Source organism: Bombina bombina, chromosome 12 (assembly GCF_027579735.1).
Source record: "Bombina bombina isolate aBomBom1 chromosome 12, aBomBom1.pri, whole genome shotgun sequence".
NCBI lineage: Eukaryota > Metazoa > Chordata > Amphibia > Anura > Bombinatoridae > Bombina > Bombina bombina.
In genome coordinates this window covers 34719925-34741398 of record NC_069510.1, presented here as the reverse complement: position 1 = coordinate 34741398, position 21474 = coordinate 34719925, and the positions used below count along the sequence as shown (strand labels likewise).

Genomic DNA, 21474 nt, shown 5'->3' with positions numbered 1-21474 from the left:
CACGTAAGGTGCCACCCCTCTTGAGTAGGTCCTGACGTCTCAATGACGACTCCTGGAAACTCCGTCAATCCGGTGCAAGTGGTAAAACGATCCACCACCGCTTGCACTAATATGATAGCAACATCCACTGCACACGGCAATTGACAAACAAAACCATGTAACGGAAATAAAGGACAAAGGCTCCAAACTGGTGAAATAAAAAGTCTTGTATTCAGTAACTTAATTTGGCAAAAGTGGTTACAACAGGCAATACAGCAGGTCAAACGCGTTTCATATATATTAAACTTCTTCAGTGACCATCATGTTGGTCACTGAAGAAGTTTAATATATATGAAACGCGTTTGACCTGCTGTATTGCCTGTTGTAACCACTTTTGCCAAATTAAGTTACTGAATACAAGACTTTTTATTTCACCAGTTTGGAGCCTTTGTCCTTTATTTCCGTTACATGGTTTTGTTTGTCAATTGCCGTGTGCAGTGGATGTTGCTATCATATCTGTAATACCAGCACTATGGAAATCTTACACAAAAACGTCATTTTTTTGAGTGCGCGATTGACATTGCTAAAATGCGGTATAGCTATTCCGACACGACTTGCAATAGTGCGTTACTGCTTTTACGCTGAAATTGCCACGTTTTCAGCGTTAAAAGCCGCAACGCAAAACTCGTAATCTTTATATATTGCAGAGATATTCTAGGTTTAGTCTGGCTACACCAATATAAAATATTGAAGTATAAATTATTTGTTTGTGGCCATGTGGGATAATTAATTTATGTATTAGCCATTTGTCCTAGTAATTGTTACACAAAAAACAAACAAACTAGTTCTCCCCATTTTAAAAGATCTGCTTGGTGCACTCCAATCTGCTTAAGGTACTGTGCATTTTCACAAGTCTGCAGCTTATTGGCCGGTTTATTAACAGGATATATAATCATCATAAGTAGAAGCAGATTGACCCTCAAAACACTAGCTGTTATTTTTAATAAATTATATATTTTTTAATTGAAATGCATCTTTAAGAAGTAGTTAAATTGGCTTTTATGCAAACTGGCAGCAAAATAATGGCAAATTATGACCTAAAGAATGATAAAGCCATTTTAGTAGCAAGTCTCTAGTTGTAGCCTCTACTTCAGGAGTCAGAAACCTTGGCACCCCAGATGTTTCGGAACTTCATTTCCCATGATACTCAGCCAGCCTAAAGTGTGTCTGAGCATCATGTGAAATGTAGTTCCAAAATATCTGGGGTGCCATGGTTGCTGACCCCTACTCTACTTAATAGAAACCCATGGTAGTGTACAGGTACGATGAAGGTAGGGAGGTCTGCTAGTTCCTAAAATGTATTGAAAATGAAACATCCATTAGACATGAAGAGAACAGAAGAAAAGGTGCAACCCCACATCAAGGTAGCAAAACACTTAATATGACGAATACGGTTAAAAACACTTACTGCGAAATTGTATGCACACTTTGTGTAACACGTAGCAAAAATTGCAGTCAGGAAATTACTGGATCTAATGTATGGACCACCAGGATCCAAACGATACAGACCCTTTAGTCGTCTGCCCCTGTAACTGCTTACAATTCTCCTCTACTCAACGCCTTTCATTTGCTTCTATGCAAACTTTTTCAAGAGTGGCATTATTGCGATCCATTAGACATTTATCCAATTGTTTTAATCAGCTCAGTGATTCATTATACGACCTTCTGTCCACTGTAATTAACTCCCATTTTCTATATAATCTCTTTTATCTTTGCCCGCAGAAGTGAAGGTTGTGGAAGCCGGAGACACAGGAAGGATAACAATGGTCAGAGGATGTCCGGGGATTCCAGGATGTCCTGGTCAAAAAGGAGAATCTGGAGAAAAAGGTGAATGAAAGTCATGCACCAAACCTCTAGAGGGGCCATACAATATTTATTTTTGATAACGTTATATAACCTTATTAAAAACTAACTTTGTTTTAAGAAACCTAAGAATGATATATTTCTTCTTCATCATCCTTAACCTAAGAGGATGGCTTCATGTCTCCCAGTAAGCACAAACAGTTAGGCACATGCAGATGTAAACCATAGCCCCTTCCTCTATGTTGTTTATGGTTCTGTTATACGTTAACTTTACAATGTATAACTAATGGCCCACAAGATGGCAGCATGTGAAAAAGTAACATTTTGTCAGTAACTACTTGTCATATTACTCTCTTACTGTCAACATTGTCATGTATTAAATCTGTTGCAGTGGGAAAGAACACAAATAGAATAGCAATGTGTCACATTGACCAACACCAACCATAATTATTAGTGCTACATTAAAACGTATGTCAATTATTACTTTTATGTATTTAGGAAAACGAGGTTCGGTGGGAGTTTCTGGGAAAGCAGGACCACCAGGAGAGAAAGGTAGGTCACAGCCTCATGCAATGCTCTCCATATTATGCTCTCTGGTTGTGTTTTTTGCTGTCAATTATTAGAAGTAGACATTGGTCTACATTCAATAAAACCTGTGAAACTATTATTGCACCAACCTCAAAATTAGAACATTTAGAAATTCAGAGATTGGTACCTCCCTTTGTCTCATCTGTGAGTTGCTAGGGACATCCATTCTAATCAATAGAGCTGCATCATTCTTGTAACTGTCCACCTCTTAGAGCATAGAACAAGAACCACTGTGAATCGTTGGTATCACAAAAACATTTGCAGAATATTACAAAACAAAGTTAAAAAAAAACAATAAATAAAAATAAATAAAAAACGCCCTTCATAAAACAGCCCTGTGAGATTTAAACTTGAAAACAGTAAAAGAAAAAGAAAATTAAGACAACTTTGTCAGCTTTAGAATGTGAGCTGAGATCCATAGGGGCAATAGAGTCTTTATGAATGGTGCAAGCTTGACATTAGAGTAGGTGAAAAATCCTGTCCAGGTCCTTGGAACATTCCGGTACGCCCATAGTCAGCCCCTTGTTTGTATTTGTTCTTCTAGACACCTATCGTTCTGCTCAGCTAGACGACTGTTCTGTAGCAAAATAGATATGCAAATATTTTAAACTCAAAAACATTTGGATTGACTGGTGTTTCCGACGTTGTTTCCATTGTAGTTGTTTTAACCACTTAGCAAGTTCTTATTATATGTGAGAGACCTCATGTATTGGGCACATTATACAAATATAAATGGAAATGGCAGAAGCATCAAGTAACAAACCTGTGGAAAAGAGATTGTACAACTGAACTCTACCATTTACTGATTTGATACAGACAACTCTAAAGGAAGTTATTTTATTCAGCACAGAACATCTTTTTTTAAAAAAAAAAACAAATCATACATTTTAAAACATTCTCTTTTAGATGAAACAGAGAAGAACATTTGCATATTGGGTCCAGTTAAAGGACCAACAGATGCAGCAGAATTGACAACTCAACAAATGCATAATAAAAAGACAATGCAATAGCACTTACTCTGCATTTTAACCCCTTCATGCTGTCCTAGCAGTGATGGGCATTAAAGGGACATTAAACACCTGATGAAAATTGCTGAAAATACACAAAGAGTTTACTTAGGAGCTGGAAGGATATCCACATAGGGTAAAGAATGACAGTCTGTAGAGCTGTAGTACAGATAGGGGCCAGTGTCAGAGGGCAAATTGGAATCCTTACCTGATTGGGAAAAGGCTACCCACGGAAGGTGCAGCAACAGTCCAGCCGCCAACTTCTACCTTAGGACCGGCCGAAAGCACAGGAGACAGTGGTAAGAAGAACGTAGCTTCTTGTTTTTGGTTTTTCAAACACACCCGCCCCTCTGACACTGGCCCCTATCTGTACTACAGCTCTACAGACTGTCATTGTTTACCCTATGTGGATATCCAGCTCCTATCTTCTAGTGTTCAAGTAAACTCTTTGTGTATTTTCAGCAATTTTCATCAGGTGTTTAATGTCCCTTTAAAGCCCATCGCTGCTAGGACAGCATGAAGGGGTTAAAATGCAGAGTAAGTGCTATTGCATTGTCTTTTTGTTATGCATTTGTTGAGTTGTCAATTCTGCTGCATCTGATGGTCCTTTAACTGGACGCAATATGCAAATTGTAATCCTTACCTGATTGGGAAAAAGCTTGTGGAAGCCAGAGACACAGGAAGGATAATAGAATAGTCCGGAGATTCCAGGATGTCCTGGTCAAAAAGGAGAATCTGGAGAAAAAGGTGAATTCAAGTCATGCACCAAACCTCTAGAGGGGCCATACAATATTTATTTTTGATAACATTATATAACCTTATTAAAAACTAACTTAGTTTTAAGAAACCTAAGAATGATATATTTCTTCTTCCTTATCCTTAACCTCAGAGGATGGCTTCATGTCTCCCAGTAAGCACAAACAGGTAGGCACAGTGACCTACCTGAGCTAATTGATGCAGATGTAAACCATAGCCTCTTCCCCTATGTTGTTTATGGTTCTGTTATACATTAACTTTACAATGTATAACTAATGGCCCACAAGATGGCAGCATGTGAAAAAGTAACATTTTGTCAGTAACTACTTGTCATATTACTCTCTTACTGTCAACATTGTCATGTATTAAATCTGTTGCAGTGGGAAAGAACACAAATAGAATAGCAATGTGTCACATTGACCAACACCAACCATAATTATTAGTGCTACATTAAAACGTATGTCAATTATTACTTTTATGCATTCAGGAGAACAAGGTTCGGTGGGAGTTTCTGGGAAAGCAGGACCACCAGGAGAGAAAGGTAGGTCATAGCCTCATGAAATGCTCTCCATATTATGCTATCTGGTTGTGTTTTTTGCTGTCAATTATTAGAAGTAGACATTGGTCTACATTCAATAAAACCTGTGAAACTATTATTGCATCAACCTCAAAATTAGAACATCTAGAAATCTCTTTGTCACATCTGTGAGTTGCTAGGGACTCTCCATTATAATCAATAGAGCTGCATCATTCTTGTAACTGTCCACCTCTTAGAGCATAGAACAAGAACCACTGTGAATCGTTGGTATCACAAAAACATTTGCAGAATATTACAAAACAAAGTAAAAAAAAAACAATAAATAAAAATAAATAAAAAACGCCCTTCATAAAACAGCCCTGTGAGATTTAAACTTGAAGACAGTAAAAGAAAAAGAAAATTAAGACAACTTTGTCAGCTTTAAAATGTGAGCTGAGATTCATAGGGGCAATAGAGTCTTTATGAATGGTGCAAGCTTGACATTAGAGTAGGTGAAAAATCCTGTCCAGGTCCTTGGAACATTCCGGTACGCCCATAGTCAGCCCCTTGTTTGTATTTGTTCTTCTAGACACCTATCGTTCTGCTCAGCTAGACGACTGTTCTGTAGCAAAATAGATATGCAAATATTTTAAACTCAAAAACATTTGGATTGACTGGTGTTTCCGACGTTGTTTCCATTGTAGTTGTTTTAACCACTTAGCAAGTTCTTATTATATGTGAGAGACCTCATGTATTGGGCACATTATACAAATATAAATGGAAATGGCAGAAGCATCAAGTAACAAACCTGTGGAAAAGAGATTGTACAACTGAACTCTACCATTTACTGATTTGATACAGACAACTCTAAAGGAAGTTATTTTATTCAGCACAGAACATCTTTTTTTTAAAAAAAAAAAACAAATCATACATTTTAAAACATTCTCTTTTAGATGAAACAGAGAAGAACATTTGCATATTGGGTCCAGTTAAAGGACCAACAGATGCAGCAGAATTGACAACTCAACAAATGCATAATAAAAAGACAATGCAATAGCACTTACTCTGCATTTTAACCCCTTCATGCTGTCCTAGCAGTGATGGGCATTAAAGGGACATTAAACACCTGATGAAAATTGATGAAAATACACAAAGAGTTTACTTAGGAGCTGGATATCCACATAGGGTAAACAATGACAGTCTGTAGAGCTGTAGTACAGATAGGGGCCAGTGTCAGAGGGCAAATTGGAATCCTTACCTGATTGGGAAAAGGCTACCCACGGAAGGTGCAGCAGCAGTCCAGCCGCCAACTTCTACCTTAGGACCGGCCGAAAGCACAGGAGACAGTGGTGAGAAGAACGTAGCTTCTTGTTTTTGGTTTTTCAAACACACCCGCCCTCTGACACTGGCCCCTATCTGTACTACAGCTCTACAGACTGTCATCGTTTACCCTATGTGGATATCCAGCTCTTATCTTCTATTGTTCAAGTAAACTCTTTGTGTATTTTTAGCAATTTTCATCAGGTGTTTAATGTCCCTTTAAAGCCCATCGCTGCTAGGACAGCATGAAGGGGTTAAAATGCAAAGTAAGTGCTATTGCATTGTCTTTTTGTTATGCATTTGTTGAGTTGTCAATTCTGCAGCACCTGATGGTCCTTTAACTGGACCCAATATGCAAATTGTAATCCTTACCTGATTGGGAAAAAGCTTGTGGAAGCCGGAGACACAGGAAGGATAATAGAATAGTCCGGAGATTCCAGGATGTCCTGGTCAAAAAGGAGAATCTGGAGAAAAAGGTGAATTCAAGTCATGCACCAAACCTCTAGAGGGGCCATACAATATATATTTTTTATAACATTATATAACCTTATTAAAAACTAACTTAGTTTTAAGAAACCTAAGAATGATATATTTCTTCTTCATTATCCTTAACCTCAGAGGATGGCTTCATGTCTCCCAGTAAGCACAAACAGGTAGGCACAGTGACCTACCTGAGCTAATTGATGCAGCTGTAAACCATAGCCCCTTCCCCTATGTTGTTTATGGTTCTGTTATACATTAACTTTACAATGTATAACTAATGGCCCACAAGATGGCAGCATGTGAAAAAGTAACATTTGTCAGTAACTACTTGTCATATTACTCTCTTACTGTCACCATTGTCATGTATTAAATCTGTTGCAGTGGAAAGAACACAAATAGAATAGCAATGTGTCACATTGACCAACACCAACCATAATTATTAGTGCTACATTAAAACGTATGTCCATTATTACTTTTATGCATTCAGGAGAACAAGGTTCGGTGGGAGTTTCTGGGAAAGCAGGACCCCCAGGAGAGAGAGGTAGGTCATAGCCTCATGAAATGCTCTCCATATTATGCTATCTGGTTGTGTTTTTTGCTGTCAATTATTAGAAGTAGACATTGGTCTACATTCAATAAAACCTGTGAAACTATTATTGCATCAACCTCAAAATTAGAACATCTAGAAATCCCTTTGTCACATCTGTGAGTTGCTAGGGACTCTCCATTCTAATCAATAGAGCTGCATCATTCTTGTAAATGTCCACCTCTTAGAGCATAGAACAAGAACCACTGTGAATCATTGGCATCACAAAAACATTTGCAGAATATTACAAAATAAAGAAAAAAAAAACAATAAATTAAAATAAAGAAAAAAACACCATTTATAAAACAGTCCTGTGAGATTGAAACTTGAAGACAGTAAAAGAAAAAGAAAATCAAGACAACTTTGTCAGCTTTAAAATGTGAGATGAGATTCATAGGGGCAATAGAGTATTTATGAATGGTGAAAGCTTGACATTAGTGTAGGTGAAAAATCCTGTCCAGGTCCTTGGAACATTCTGGTACGCCCATAGTCAGACCCTTGTTTTAACATAGTTACATTTCAATGTTGTCAATGTCAATATATAATGCTTATGTTACACATATTAGGCTGTAATGGATAGATATTTCCTACACTTTATTAGCAGACTATTTTATTCATGTGGATATATATAGATCCTACACTGACTGCGAGATGAATATCCTTATTCAATCTGTATATGATATAAATTAGAACTCACAACCTGTATATCCGTTTGGATAACACTTACTATGAGGTTCTCATCTCAACAAAATTAATTAAACTTTGCCTCCATTGCTGTCCCACATCTTTGGAGGTAAAACTTGAAAGATACTGTATATGATAAGTTTCTCTCTCTTAATAGAAAGTATTTAATGGCCTGTAGACCCTTATTATGGGGTATCATACTGTAAAGGGCTGTAACGTCTACTGTTAACCATCTATAATTTTCATGCCAATTTGTTTGATTTAGGATTTGGATTAGGTGTTTAGAATCTCTCAAATAACTTGAGAGTTTTAGTACCAAGGGCTGAAGAATAGACTCAATCCATTCAGATAAAGGTTCAAGGAGTGACCCTATTCCAAATATAATAGGTCAACCTTTCACATTTTCAATACTTTTGGGAACTTTAGGGTACATGTGAAATATGGGTGTTCTTGGATGAGAATTGTATAAATATTCATGTGTTAATTGATCAAAAAAGCCCTCATGTAGACCATCATCTAGTAGATTTAACTGTTTTTTTAGGATTTAATAGGATTTGACATAAGAGGGGTATAGCTGTCGATATCACACAATCGTCTATGTGCTTCTGTTTTATAATCTTCAGTATTCCAGATTACAATGCTCCCTCCTTTATCAGATTTCCTTTTCATGATATCATCCCTAGATTCTAGTTCTTTGAGCGCTTTCCATTCTTGTTTAGTCAAATTAAAGTTTTTTGGTCTAGTTTTAGTTGTCATATAACAAAATCAGTTCTCTTTCAATGTTAGGATGAAAGGTTTCTAACACTGTACCTCTAGTTTGTATAGGAAAAAAAGCGGGATTTCTTTTTATATCCTACATGTCTCTCAATTTGTTCTAAGGGCTCTGATAATTGTTCTAATTCTAGCTGTTCTAGATCCTCTTCTAAACATAAATCAGGGAAGGATAGATGAATACCCTGTAAGGACCAATGTGTGGTTGCTGTATCTGTTAAAGTTTGTTCCAAAACTGCTTCATCTCTACTCATTTGACTTGAATAATGTTTTTTTAAAGTTAGATTTCTGACCAATTTATTGACATCTAATAATGTCTCAAAGAGATTGAAGCTGGTACTTGGAACAAAATTTAATACGTAATTAAGAACTCTTTCTTGAATGGGTGTCAGTGTTACAGTAGATAGATTAATTACTAATGAACTGTGTATTTCTCCCTGCCTCTGGTAGCTCATAGTTGATAACGATTCGGCTGTAGTGGTTGTGTCTGGTAAGTGTTCAATAGAGGGGGATTTGTCATTATCATTCCTGGCACTAAAAAAGCCTGATCCAATTGAGTTTTATCTGATTCATGCGATTTATGTAATTGTTGTACTGGTTGATTTTGTGCTGCTGTATATCTGTTGTACCCTGTTTTGGTCTTAGCAGCTGTTTTATAGCTTTCATCTAAAGGAACTGTTGCTCTAGATGCCTGTGGACCCCTGGTGTAACATCCTCGTCTGTTTTGTCCTCTGTTATTGGGTTATGTAGTATGTGTCTGTTCTATAGGTGGGGGTTCTACAGTCACTTCTATCTCTTCTGCTGTATCTTAAGCTGATTCCACTTCAGTATCAGAGAACGTTACATGTCTACCTCTAGATCTTGTTCTACGACCCCTACATCCTGTCCTGTTATTCTGTCTATAACTCAAATATCTATCTTTCCTCTGCCACACATGAACTGTATTGGTCTGGTAATCAGTCCAGTCTCTTAGAAACTTAGCATGTTTTAGTGCAACTATATCTTCAACAGACTTGTCACTAGTGTCTAATAATATTTTATCAAAAATACTATATTCAGGTTTTTGTTGATGTACATTTAACTGGTTTTGCAAACTTGAAATGTTCTGTCTAATATCAAATAATAATCTCTTTGTAAACAATAACCATATTTATAAGACAAAATGAACATTCATCAAGTATTTGATTCCATTCATCTTTGAAGGATGGATCATCTACTTCGAATGTGGGGAACTTGTTTATCCGTAGCCCCCTAGGATAAATTGTTAAAGCAATATATTTTTCCAAAGTCCATTTATCCAATTTGATTTTGTTCTCTTTTAACATCAGTTGTTTAATCTTAGAGAACAGATAACTTAATGAGAGCTGTGAATAATCGGTTGAAAATATATTCTCAATGTCCTGTATTTGAATGTCCATGTCTTGTGTATTCCTCAGTGAAAAATAGGTATGGGATGCCATTATAGCCATATTGGTGTCGTCATTATAGGATGCTTCTGTACCTCGCATATTTAACGCCATAGCTGTACTGTTAGGCACAGCTGTATTACTCATATCTTTCTTGGGGTTATCCATAGAGCTCACCAGATGCTCTAGCATATATATGTATATGAATTTATGACAGAAGTAGAAAGTACCCCAAAAAGACAAAAAATATATATAATGATAATAATGAGGTCAGGGGATAGGACAGTCATAATAAGGGCACTTAAAGTGGCGAGCGGACTTATACCGGTACTTGAAACACTTGTCAACCAGGAAACTGGAGTTTGGAAAGTTCATATATCCCCAGTACCTTTTTCAACAGCACTTTTTTTTTTTTTTTAGGACAGTGTTAATACAGCCTTTGTATACTCAGGAGGCAGACAAAAATAAATACAGCTCCACTCTGAAGGAGTGGGGACTCACCCAGCGAACTGGTCGCTCTTCTCCTTCACACTGTATAGCTCCTCTTGTCAGGTCTGTCCGGTCCTCTGGGGGATATGTTATCCGTGGCGTCCTTGCATTACTCCACTTGCAGTCTATGTATATAAAACACGTTATGCAGCAGTATTTAAATAAAATGCTTATAACTACGGTGCTTCTGTTTTTAATTCCCCATCACACAGTTTTTGTTTTTTCCCCAAACTGCCCACCGTAGTTATAAGCATTTTATTTAAATCCTGCTGCATAACGGTTTTTATATACATAGACTGGGAAATTAAATATATTTATACCATCACTGAGAAATAACTGTTTTCAGACACTGCAGCTCACACGCTGCAGGCAGAAATGTGGTTCCTCTAAGCACTGTATATGTATAGAAAATATGGTGTGTGTCACATGACTGCATCATAACCATGTGACTACTGTGCCCCTGTAACGCACACTACAATATGCCAGCTTACATGGAAATCAAGCACTGGATCAACACTGTATTTCAAAACAATCTCCTTTAAAAGTTTGGGCTAAGAGGAACAGATAAAATAGGCAGCAGCAATTACTTTATTTTTATTAATAAGAAAAAGTAGGTTTTGGGGATTATTAGAAGTCAGGTGTTAAGGGTCCCTTTAAAGCTGTTAGGAGGGCATGGAATGGTGTATTTAAACCTCCTCCTTTTAATTAATGAAAAATTGGACTAGGTGGTGTACCTAGCAGCATAGGCATTTCCTCATGATCCGATCCCAGCCTTGAAATCGTGTAATTGCATAGACGATTGCGTGATTTCATTTTTCCGACAAGCGTTTACATCAGAACTTCTTTCCGATCTAACCACTTGCCCCTCGACATCACGAGGTTAAATAAGCATAAAAAAAAAATTCTGACAAATTTTAATGTTTACTTGTTTGTCACTCCCTGTATCATGTGACAGCAGTTTGCCAATCAAAAATGCATATAGTACACACTGTGAATTCTTGCACATGCTCAGTAGTAGTAATCAAAGTCAATTGAAAAGTATTTTAAAATTGCTGCTCTATCTGGATCATGAAAGTATAATTTTGACTATAGTGTCCCTTTAATGGTTTTGTACTGGGCTTGAGTAAGAGATATTTTTGTGTTCTTTAGTAAAATATCTGATGTTTGATCTTGGCTCTTGGCTTTATCTTTGATTCTGGTCATGATAACATATTGTAAACCCTTCCTTTTTTTTCTAATCTTGTAATCATACTTGACTTGACTTTTTCAGAACTGAGCAGGAAGATGTCCTTATCTTTTGTTTATTTTGTAAACTCCATTTATGGTTATCTTGTCTATAAAACTGATGACGTTTCCAACTGCATTGTCCAACTTGCTTGTGATTCGTGTTTTATCTTTCAGCTGCCAGGAACTGCAAAGAATTGCTGGATCAGGGAGTTATTCTGAGTGGTTGGTTTAAAACATACCCGGATGGTAACAATTCCATGCAGACAAAACCTTTATCCAAACCATCCTGAAAAAACTGTAAAACTCTAGGAATTCTAAAAGAACACCATGAAATATAGGTTTTTCAAACCCGATAATAAATCTTCTTAGAAACAGACTTACGAGCCTGTAGCATAGTATTAATCACTAAGTCAGAGAAACCTCTATGACTAAGCACTAAGTGTTCAATTTCCATACCTTTAAATTTAGCGATTTTAAATCCTGATGGAAAAACGGCCCTTGAGACAGAAGGTCTGGCCTTAAAGGAAGTGGCCAAGGTTGGCAACTGGATATCCAAACAAGATCCGCATATCAAAACCTGTGAGGCCATGCTGGTGCTATCAGAAACACATGCGATTGTTCCATTATGATCTTGGAGATCACCAGGGGCGGAACTTCCGTTGTTGCAACAGTCGCGACTGCGACCGGGCCTGGAGGTCTGCCACTCTAGGGGGGCCCCGCCACCCAGCAGATACAACAACGGCCCTGCCGCCCTGGGCTTGCTCCTAATGTACAACACTGTCACACGTCACTCACACTGTACAATGCAGCCGGCAGGTGCTCAGCCGTGATAATCGCGGTGCCGGTATTGCCAAAAGTGTGAGTGACACTATGTCTTGCATGCAGCCATTGGTAGTGAGGGGCCGGCAGGAGCTGGGCGGCCATGCAGCAAGTCAGAGCTGCGCTGCGCTACACTGCGAGAGTGTGCTGCAGGCACAGACAGAAGAGTGGAATTGTGCCAGAGGGGCAGCTCATGATCCTGCTGCAGCTGCTACTTTATGCTTTCATATCTGACCAGTCTGGTCTCCTCCCAAGACAAAGGTAAGACTATCAAATGATGTTTGCCTGGGCTCATTCTACTCATGGGCTGCGGTGTCTGGGTTCACTTTTGTTGTGGGATTGTCATATTCCAGTAGCTTTAAGAACTAAGACCAACCCACTCCTTCACCTCCCTTTAAAGGTGTGTTCAGTACACCTGTGCTTTGCTTGATAATTGAAGTTTGTAGTTCCCACTCTGCTTCAAGCTCTAAAGCTAAAATCTACAGATCCTGCTTTTGTACCTGTTAAAGGAAATCCTTGTTGTCATTTCTCCAGCTTCTAAACCTAAGAAGCATTTCCTGCTGCTTTACACTTCAAGGAACAGTCTTTGGCAGCAACTCTTGCAAGTCTGTGTTAACTCTGCAGTCTGATTTTCCAGCCAGCTCCATTACTGAGTGTTTACCTCTACCAGGAAATAAGAACATCTTCCCTGCTGTGATACATTTTGACTCAGTGCCAACTTCGCTCTCTGCAGTTCTAAACTCACTCGCAAGTATCATTAATTTTATATACAATTGTCTCTAGCTGTATATATTCTTATCCAAAGTTCTGCTGACATACAAACTGTTAAAGTGCTCACAACTGGTTAAATCTGGCTCTCTCCTTCTCTCTGCATCACACACTGTGCCTGCTGTAACCTGATACCTCTTGATATATGGACACTGCAGACTGCAAATCAGTTTCTCATTTCTAAGCTTAACTATAAAGAGACTTTGCTATAAAATTCTGCTTTTCTCAGACAATACCAATAAGCTGCTTGTTTGCTGCCTTCTATCTTTAAAGAACACAACTCTTTACAACTGTGTAAAATATACAAAGGCTTCATTTCATCTGTTTTATTCACTTTATTTTGATTTTGTAAAGTGTTATAAAAAGAACTTGTACTAAGTAAACCAGCTATCTCCCTTGGTAATAACCTTTTGTATAAGCCTGTTTTACTTAAGGTTCTCTGGGAATAGCCACATTATACAAGCTTATAACAGGGATAGGGTTGGGGCTTCCCCATTTAAAGGGAAATACTTACTCATTCATCTTATGGCTAATATGTCGTCTTTTATTTTAAACATATGTGGAATAGGTTTGTGATAATAAGGGGGTGTTGTCTCAGTTATTACATGGAGTAAAGTAGTGTGTCTTTCACTTTACTGAATGGAGTTTGTTTGAACTGACTCACTTGGGATGAGAGTGTCTGGTTCCCTAATTTTATAGAATGAGAGTCTGAGCTCATCCATTCCATATTATTCTCTTGTTGCACTGTGCCACTGAGTGAGCTATTTGGGGTTTACAGGAGGTGATTGGGAGTGGGGTGAGTGAGTCTCATGTGACACCCCATGCTGAGCAGATCTGCTATTCTTCCATATCCCCCTGTTCTCTCACAAGATTTTTGCATACTTACAAAGTACAAATTGATGAATACATATAGAGTGACCTGATAAGGCATATCCAAGGATTACTTGTTATACATCTATTGCAGACAAACATTAGAGAGGGGAACCAAAAACTAATATAATATTAGTTCCAGTTTCTGGTGGATTATTCTTGTATAACATTACTATGCCTACAAATGTCCAACTTGCTGAAGTCTCTACTCTGTAGTTGGGGTCAGTGTGCTAAATTACATATTATTCCCTGGTGTGGAGGAAGTTAATTGCATATTGTTCTTCAGAGTGACACATTTTCTTAGAAAATCTGTGAATTAATCTAGTTGAGTTAATATGTCTATATATCATTTTTCTAATATAACCAATGCAATATCACACAGGCTAATGCCTTTCTTACTTTTGTTCATTATTTTGATTGCAGTTCAGGCTGTACTTTGTTCTCATATATCCTCACTATTTGATATTCAGCACCTTGTTGTTTATGCTTAAACCATATTTGAATGCTTATATTTTTGTATGTTATTTTGTGTCTTGTATTGCCTTTCTAAATAGTTTTCATGTTCTGGTGTACATTTGTCTCACTTACATTTCGGTTGTAGTGTTTTTGCAATGGAAAATCCTGAAGCTCTATATACTCAAGAAGAAGTTAGTTATAGTATTACTACCATTGATGCAAGACTTGCATGTTTATGATTAGCTGGTAGATATTTAGATCTATTTGATTATATGCATATTTTCCTCCATTATCTCTCCATATCATCACTTACTTACGTATCCTCCAAGATGCTATTGGTTCATTAAAAAAAACATTTGATCCAATCACAACTTGTTTAGCATACATACAGCTTTTTCTTACAATTTTTTTTTTCATATTGAAAAGCTCTTCTGTTCAACAATTTTGTTTTGTATAAAAGGTTGCACAATGATCCCATGCAATGTATGGAAATACACATGCAGAGACAAAGGGAGATTATTGGAGATATATGATTTAAAATAAAACAAATTACCAAAACAATTAGTGAAAAAATGTTCCATTCATTATATTGGATCTGTGGAAAATTTAAATGATGACTCAGAGTGCATCATGACACAACTCAGCTGTGCTTGTGTGTGTGGGCTATAAAGGTGGGACTTGAGCTTGTATTTTTTCTTTCTCTCTCTTTCTTTCTTTCTTTCTTTCTCTCTCTTTCTTTCTTTCTCTCTCTCTCTCTCTCTCTCTTTTCCTCTCTCTATCGCAAGCACCAGGCAGTATTAGAGACTCCTCCTCTGCCCTGTACCCGCCATTTCATTTGCATGAGGAGCAGAGAGAGGTGCAGTAATTTAAAGTAAGTGTAACACAGTCATGTACACACCATGTGCAGGAATGTGCTATGTTGTTTTCTAAACATTAACAAATGAGTGCTTGATCATGTCAGGCACTGTATACCTTCCTTGGTCACACAGTGCAGGAGTGTTTGTCCCTTTCTCATTTTAAGTGTAACTAGACATGATTAACAGATTTTTGTGTTACATGTTGCAAAAAAAAAAAAGGAAAATTATTTTATATAAATCACTTTTTTTGGGGGGGGGGGGGGGTAGAGCCCTTCACTGATTCTTGCACCGGGACCCTGAGGTTTCTAGTTACGCCTCTGGAGATCACCCTTGGAAGAAGAACCAGAGATGGAAAAATGTAAGCAGGTTGGTAAAACCAAGGAACTGCTAACGCATCCACCATCTCCGCCTGAGGATCCCTGGACCTGGAAAGGTACATGGGAAGCTTCTTGTTTAGATGGGAAGCAATCAGATCTATTTCAGGAAGACCCCACATCTGTACAATCTGACAAAATACATCTGGATGGAGAGACCACTCCCCTGTATGTAAAGACTGATGACTGAGATAATCCGCTACCCAATTGTCTACACCTGGGATATCTATCGCAGAAATTAGACAGGAGTTGGATTCCGCCCAAAAAAGTATCCAAGATACTTCTTTCATCACTAAAGGACTGCGAGTACCCCCCCCTGATGATTGACATATGCCACAGTTGTGATATTGTTTGTCTGAAAATGAATGAATGATTCTATCTTTAATAGAGGCCAAGCCTGAAAATAGCACAGAGTTCTAAATTATTGATTGGTTACCTCGCCTCTTGAGGATTCCAAACTCCTTGTGCTGTCAGAGACCCCCAAACAGCTCCCCAACCTGTGAGACTTGCATCTGTTGAAATCACAGTCCAGGAAGGACGAACAAAAGAGGCCATTTGAATAATCCGACGATGGTCTAACCACCAAGTCAGAGAGAGTTGAGTGTTGGGATCTAAGGATATCAATTGTGATATCCGAGTATAATCCCTGCACCATTGATTCAGCATGCAAAGCTGAAAAGGTCTCATATGAAAACGAGCAAAGGGGATCATGTCCGATGCTGCAGTCATGAGACATAAAACTTCCATGCACATAGCCACTGAAGGGAATGATCGAGACTGAAGGTTTCGACAGGCAGAAACCAATTTCATTCATCTCTTGTCTGTTAAAGACAGAGTCATGGACACTGAATCCATCTGGAAACCTAAAAAGGTGACCCTTGTCTGAGGAATCAAGAAACTCTTTGGTAAATCGATCCTCCAACCATGTCTTTGAAGAAACAACACAAGTTGATTCCTGTGAGATTCTGCTAAATGAAAAGATTGAGCCAGTACCAAGATATCGTCCAAATAAGGAAATACCACAAAACCCTGCTCTCTGATTACAGATAGAAGGGCACCTAGAACCTTTGAAAAGATTCTTGGAGCTGTCGCTAGGCCAAATGGAAGAGCAACAAATTGGTAATGCTTGTCTAGAAAAGAGAATCTCAGAAACCTCTGGATGAATCGGAATGTGAAGATATGCATCCTGTAAGTCTATTGAGGACATGCAATGACCTTGCTGATCAAAAGGCAAAATAGTCCTTATAGTCACCATCTTGAAAGTTGAGACCCTTACAAATTGATTCAAAAACTTCAGATCCAGAACTGGTCTGAATGAATTTTCCTTCTTCGGGACAATGAATAGATTTGAATAAAAACACAGACCCTGTTCCAGAAGTGGAACTGGTACAATTACCCCTGAAAGCTCCAGATCTGAAACACACCTCAGAAAGGCCTGAGCTTTCACAGGATTTGTTGGAACATGAGAGAGAAAAAATCTTCTCACAGGAGGTCTAATTCTGAAACCTATTTGATACCCATGTGAAACAATATTCTGAATCCAAGGATTCTGAATGGAACCGGCCCAAATGTCTTGAAATAATTTCAATCTGCCCCCCACCAGTAGAACTGGATTGAGGGCCGTACCTTCATGCAGTCTTGGGGGCTAACTTTGGCTTCTTATAAGGCTTGGATTTATTCCAACTCGAAGATGGCTTCCAGTTGGAGCCAGAGTCCTTAGGGGAAGGAGTGGTTTTTTTGTTCTCTATTCTGACAAAAGGAACAAAACCGTTTAGAAGCTTTAGATTTACCCTTAGACTTTTTATCTTGGGGCAAAAAAACTCCCTTCCCTCCAGTAATAGTGGAAATAATAGAATACAATTGGGAACTAAATAAATTATTACCCTGGAATGATAGAGATAGCAACCTAGATTTAGATACCATGTCAGCATGCAATGATTTGAGCCATAAAGCTCTTCTAGCTAAAATAGCCAAAGACATATATTTAACATCAATCTTGATGATATCAAAAATAGCATCACAGATAAAATGATTAGCATGTTGAAGCAAACGAACAATGCTATGCAAATCAGAATCTTTTTCCCGTTGTGCTAAGCTATCCAACCAAAAAGTTGATGCAGCCACAACATCAGCCATATAAATGGCAGGTCTGAGAATATAGCCAGAATGTAAATAAGCTTTCCTTAGATAAGATTCAATTTTCCTATTTAAAGTATCCTTAAAAGAAGTTCTATCCTCCATAGGAATAGTAGTACGTTTAGTAAGAGTAGATATAGCCCCATCAACCTTAGGGACTTTTTTTCCCAAAACTCTAATTTAGCCACGGGCAAAGGATACAACTTTTTAAACTTTCAAGAAGGAACAAAAGAAGTACCAAGCTTAGACCATTCCTTAGCAATCACATCAGAAATAGCATCAGGAACAGGAAAAACCTCAGGAGTAGTCACATGAGGTTTATAGACAGAATTTAAATGTTTACTGGATTTATTATCAAGAGAACCAGACTTCTCAATATCCAAAGTTATCAACACTTATTTTACCAAGGAACGAATATACTCAATCTTAAAAAGATTTGATGATTTATCAATGTCAATGTCTGAAGTAGGATCTTCTGAATCAGAGAGATCCTCATCAGAGGTGGATATATCAGTATGTTGTCGGTCATTGCAAAATTTATCAGTAGTATGAGAAGTTTTAAAAGACCTTTTACATTTATTTGAAGGCGGAATAGCAGACATAGCTTTCTGTATCGCATCAGCAATATAATTTTTCATATCAACAGGGATATCATGTACTTTAGATGTTGAAGGAACAACAGATACTGTGCTAGCACTAATAGAAACCTTTTCTGCATGCAAAAGCTTATCATGACAACTGTTACATACTACAGCTGGAGATATAATCTCCACTAGCTTACAACAGATACACTTAGCTTTGGTAGAACTGTGTTCAGGCAGCATGGTTCCTACAGCAGCTTCTGAGACAGGATCAGATTGGGGCATCTTGTAAAATGTAAAAGAAAAAATAACATTTAAACAAAATATCTTATTTCCACATATAGCAGTTTCAGGAATGGGCAAAAAAGCAAATAGCATAGCCCTCTGAGTATAAAGAAGGCAAGGAGCATATAGGAAGTGAGGTAAAATAAACTATTTTTTTTGGCACCAAGTATGATGCACAATGCAAAAGGAAGTTGAAAAAAAATGTTGCCACCAACAAACATCTGGAAATGACCCAACTCGCGTCATAACACACACAATTTCACGCCAAACAACCTGGCGTCAACTAAGATGCCAGAAATGATGAACTTGCATTTTTATAGACGCACAATCGCGCCAAAAAATTATCGTGCTAAGAATGACGCAATAAATAACAGCATTTTACGCCCTCGCAAGCCTAATTGCCCGCAAGTTTTTCAAAAGAAAAAAACAAGTCAAATTGGAAAAAAGACTATACCCCAGGTAAGACAAACTTCCTAAAACATGATTCCCATAATGAAATTACCAGACTGCAAAGGGAAATACACATATACCTGACTCATGGCAAATATAAGTAAAATACATATATTTAAAACTTTATATTAATACATAAAGCGCCAAACCATAGCTGAGAGTGTCTTAAATAATGATACATACTTACCAAAAGACACCCATCCACATATAGCAGATAGCCAAACCAGTTTTGAAAACTATCAGTAGAGGTAATGGTATATAAGAGTATATCGTCGATCTGAAAAGGGAGGTAGGAGATGAATCCCTACGACCGATAACAGAGAACCCTTGAAAAGATTTCCCATGAGGGAAACCATAAAAAATCAATAGGTGATACTCTCTTCACATCCCTCTGACAAACACTGCACTCTGAGAGGAATTGGGCTTCAGAATGCTTAGAAGCGCTTATCATAGAAGAAATCATAAAAATCAATCACAAACTTACTTCACCACCTCCATAGGAGGCAAAGTTTGTAAAACTGAATTGTGAGTGTGGTGAGGGGTGTATTTATAGGCATTTTGAGGTTTGAGAAACTTTGCCCCTTCTGGTAGGATTGTATAAACCATATGTCACTAGCTCATGGACTCTAGCCAATTACATGAAAGAAATGTTTCATTATTGCAAGTGAAACATTATTGCAATATACATTCATCATTTATTTTGCTGCCTTTTGTTGTAAAATATATCTAAAAATGTTGCTTGTTTCACTTTCTTCCAGGGAGGTTTAGGTTAGTACTTTTAGGCAATTTATGTAAGCTTTTGTTTACTTTGCCCTTCCCCTTAAGATTTTCAGCAGTCACATGTTTGTAAAAGGTGGATTATCAGTTTTAAATTAACAATCAGGATAAGAGAAGCATTCTTTGCAATAGTAACTACGTTGAATCAGTGCTAAACCAACTTAAGGGAAGAGATAAGGTCAGGCTTCCCTAGTCTCTCTCAACTGCACATGTGCAAACAGATTTTGTGCTGTAGCTAAATATTAGTTTGTGATTGGTTAGCAAGGATTCTTTTGTTCTGGGGGACAGGGAAATCGGTGAAATGAATAAACATAAAACAATATACTAATTTGACAAAAAAAAAGCTGCAGTTGTCATTGCAAAATTATTATGAGATACGAAGGTTCAAAATCATGTAGTTTACAATTTGTGTTTAGTGGTTCTTTAATATAACCGTGTTGGTTATGCAAAACTGGGGAATGGGTAATAAAGGGATTATCTATGTTTATAAACAATAGAAAAATATTATTATTATCAGGTATTTGTAGAGCACCAACAGATTCCGAAAACTGGAGTAGACTGTCCTTTTAAATACCAAACTATCTGTGACTACAAATGATATGATCTAAACATTTCATTTAACTGTAAGAAAATAGCAGAAATAGCTTAGTAGATGAGGTTGAAAAGACAGAATGTTTCATGTTTCTTATTTGATGTTCTAGTTGCGAGGAACTGTAAGGAGCTGTTGGATCAGGGAGAGGTCCTAAGTGACTGGTACACAATATACCCAGATGGCAAGCAACCCCTGAAGGTGCTGTGTGATATGCACACCGACGGAGGAGGCTGGATTGTGAGTACTGACTAGTCAGATAGTGAGCGACCCCTGAAGGTGCTCTGTGATATGCACACTGAGGGAGGAGGCTGGATTGTGAGTACCAGCTGGCAAGACAGCTCTTATAGGAACTCTTCAATATATAGGAAATACAAATTTGCAACAAAAAAAATGATATTGGGATACTGAACCCAATTTTTTTCTTTCATGATTCTGATGGAGAATGCAATTTTAAGCAACTTTCTAGTTTACTTCTATTATCAATTTTTCTTCGTTCTCTTGCTATCTTTATTTGAAAAAGAAGGAATCTAAGCTAAGGAGCCAGCAAATGTTTGGTTCAGCACCATGGACAGTACTTGTTTATTGGTGCTGTCCAATCAGCAAGGACAACCCAGTTTGTTGACCAAAAATGGGCCGGCATCTAAACTTACATTCTTGCTTTTCAAATAAACATATCAAGAGAATGAAGAAAATTTGATAATAGGAGTAAATTAGAAAGTTGCTTAAAATTGCATGCTCTATCTGAATCACAAAATAATTTTTTTGGGTTCAGTGTCCTTTTAATTTGATTGTAGACTTTGCTTCCAGTTATTTATGTAAATACTAGTGTTAAA

The 21474-nt window shown here is 37.6% G+C and overlaps 1 protein-coding gene across 1 annotated transcript in view; it reads left to right on the top strand.

Moving 5' to 3' along the window:
- Positions 1 to 21474, top strand: part of LOC128642767 (ficolin-1-like) — a 45490-nt gene that overhangs the window by 7576 nt on the left and 16440 nt on the right. Inside the window, exons 2-5 of the mRNA XM_053695562.1 lie at positions 1762 to 1866; positions 2341 to 2394; positions 4681 to 4734; positions 20751 to 20878. Of these exons, the coding sequence (XP_053551537.1) occupies positions 1762 to 1866; positions 2341 to 2394; positions 4681 to 4734; positions 20751 to 20878 (341 nt within the window). The remainder of the gene's footprint in view (positions 1 to 1761; positions 1867 to 2340; positions 2395 to 4680; positions 4735 to 20750; positions 20879 to 21474) is intronic.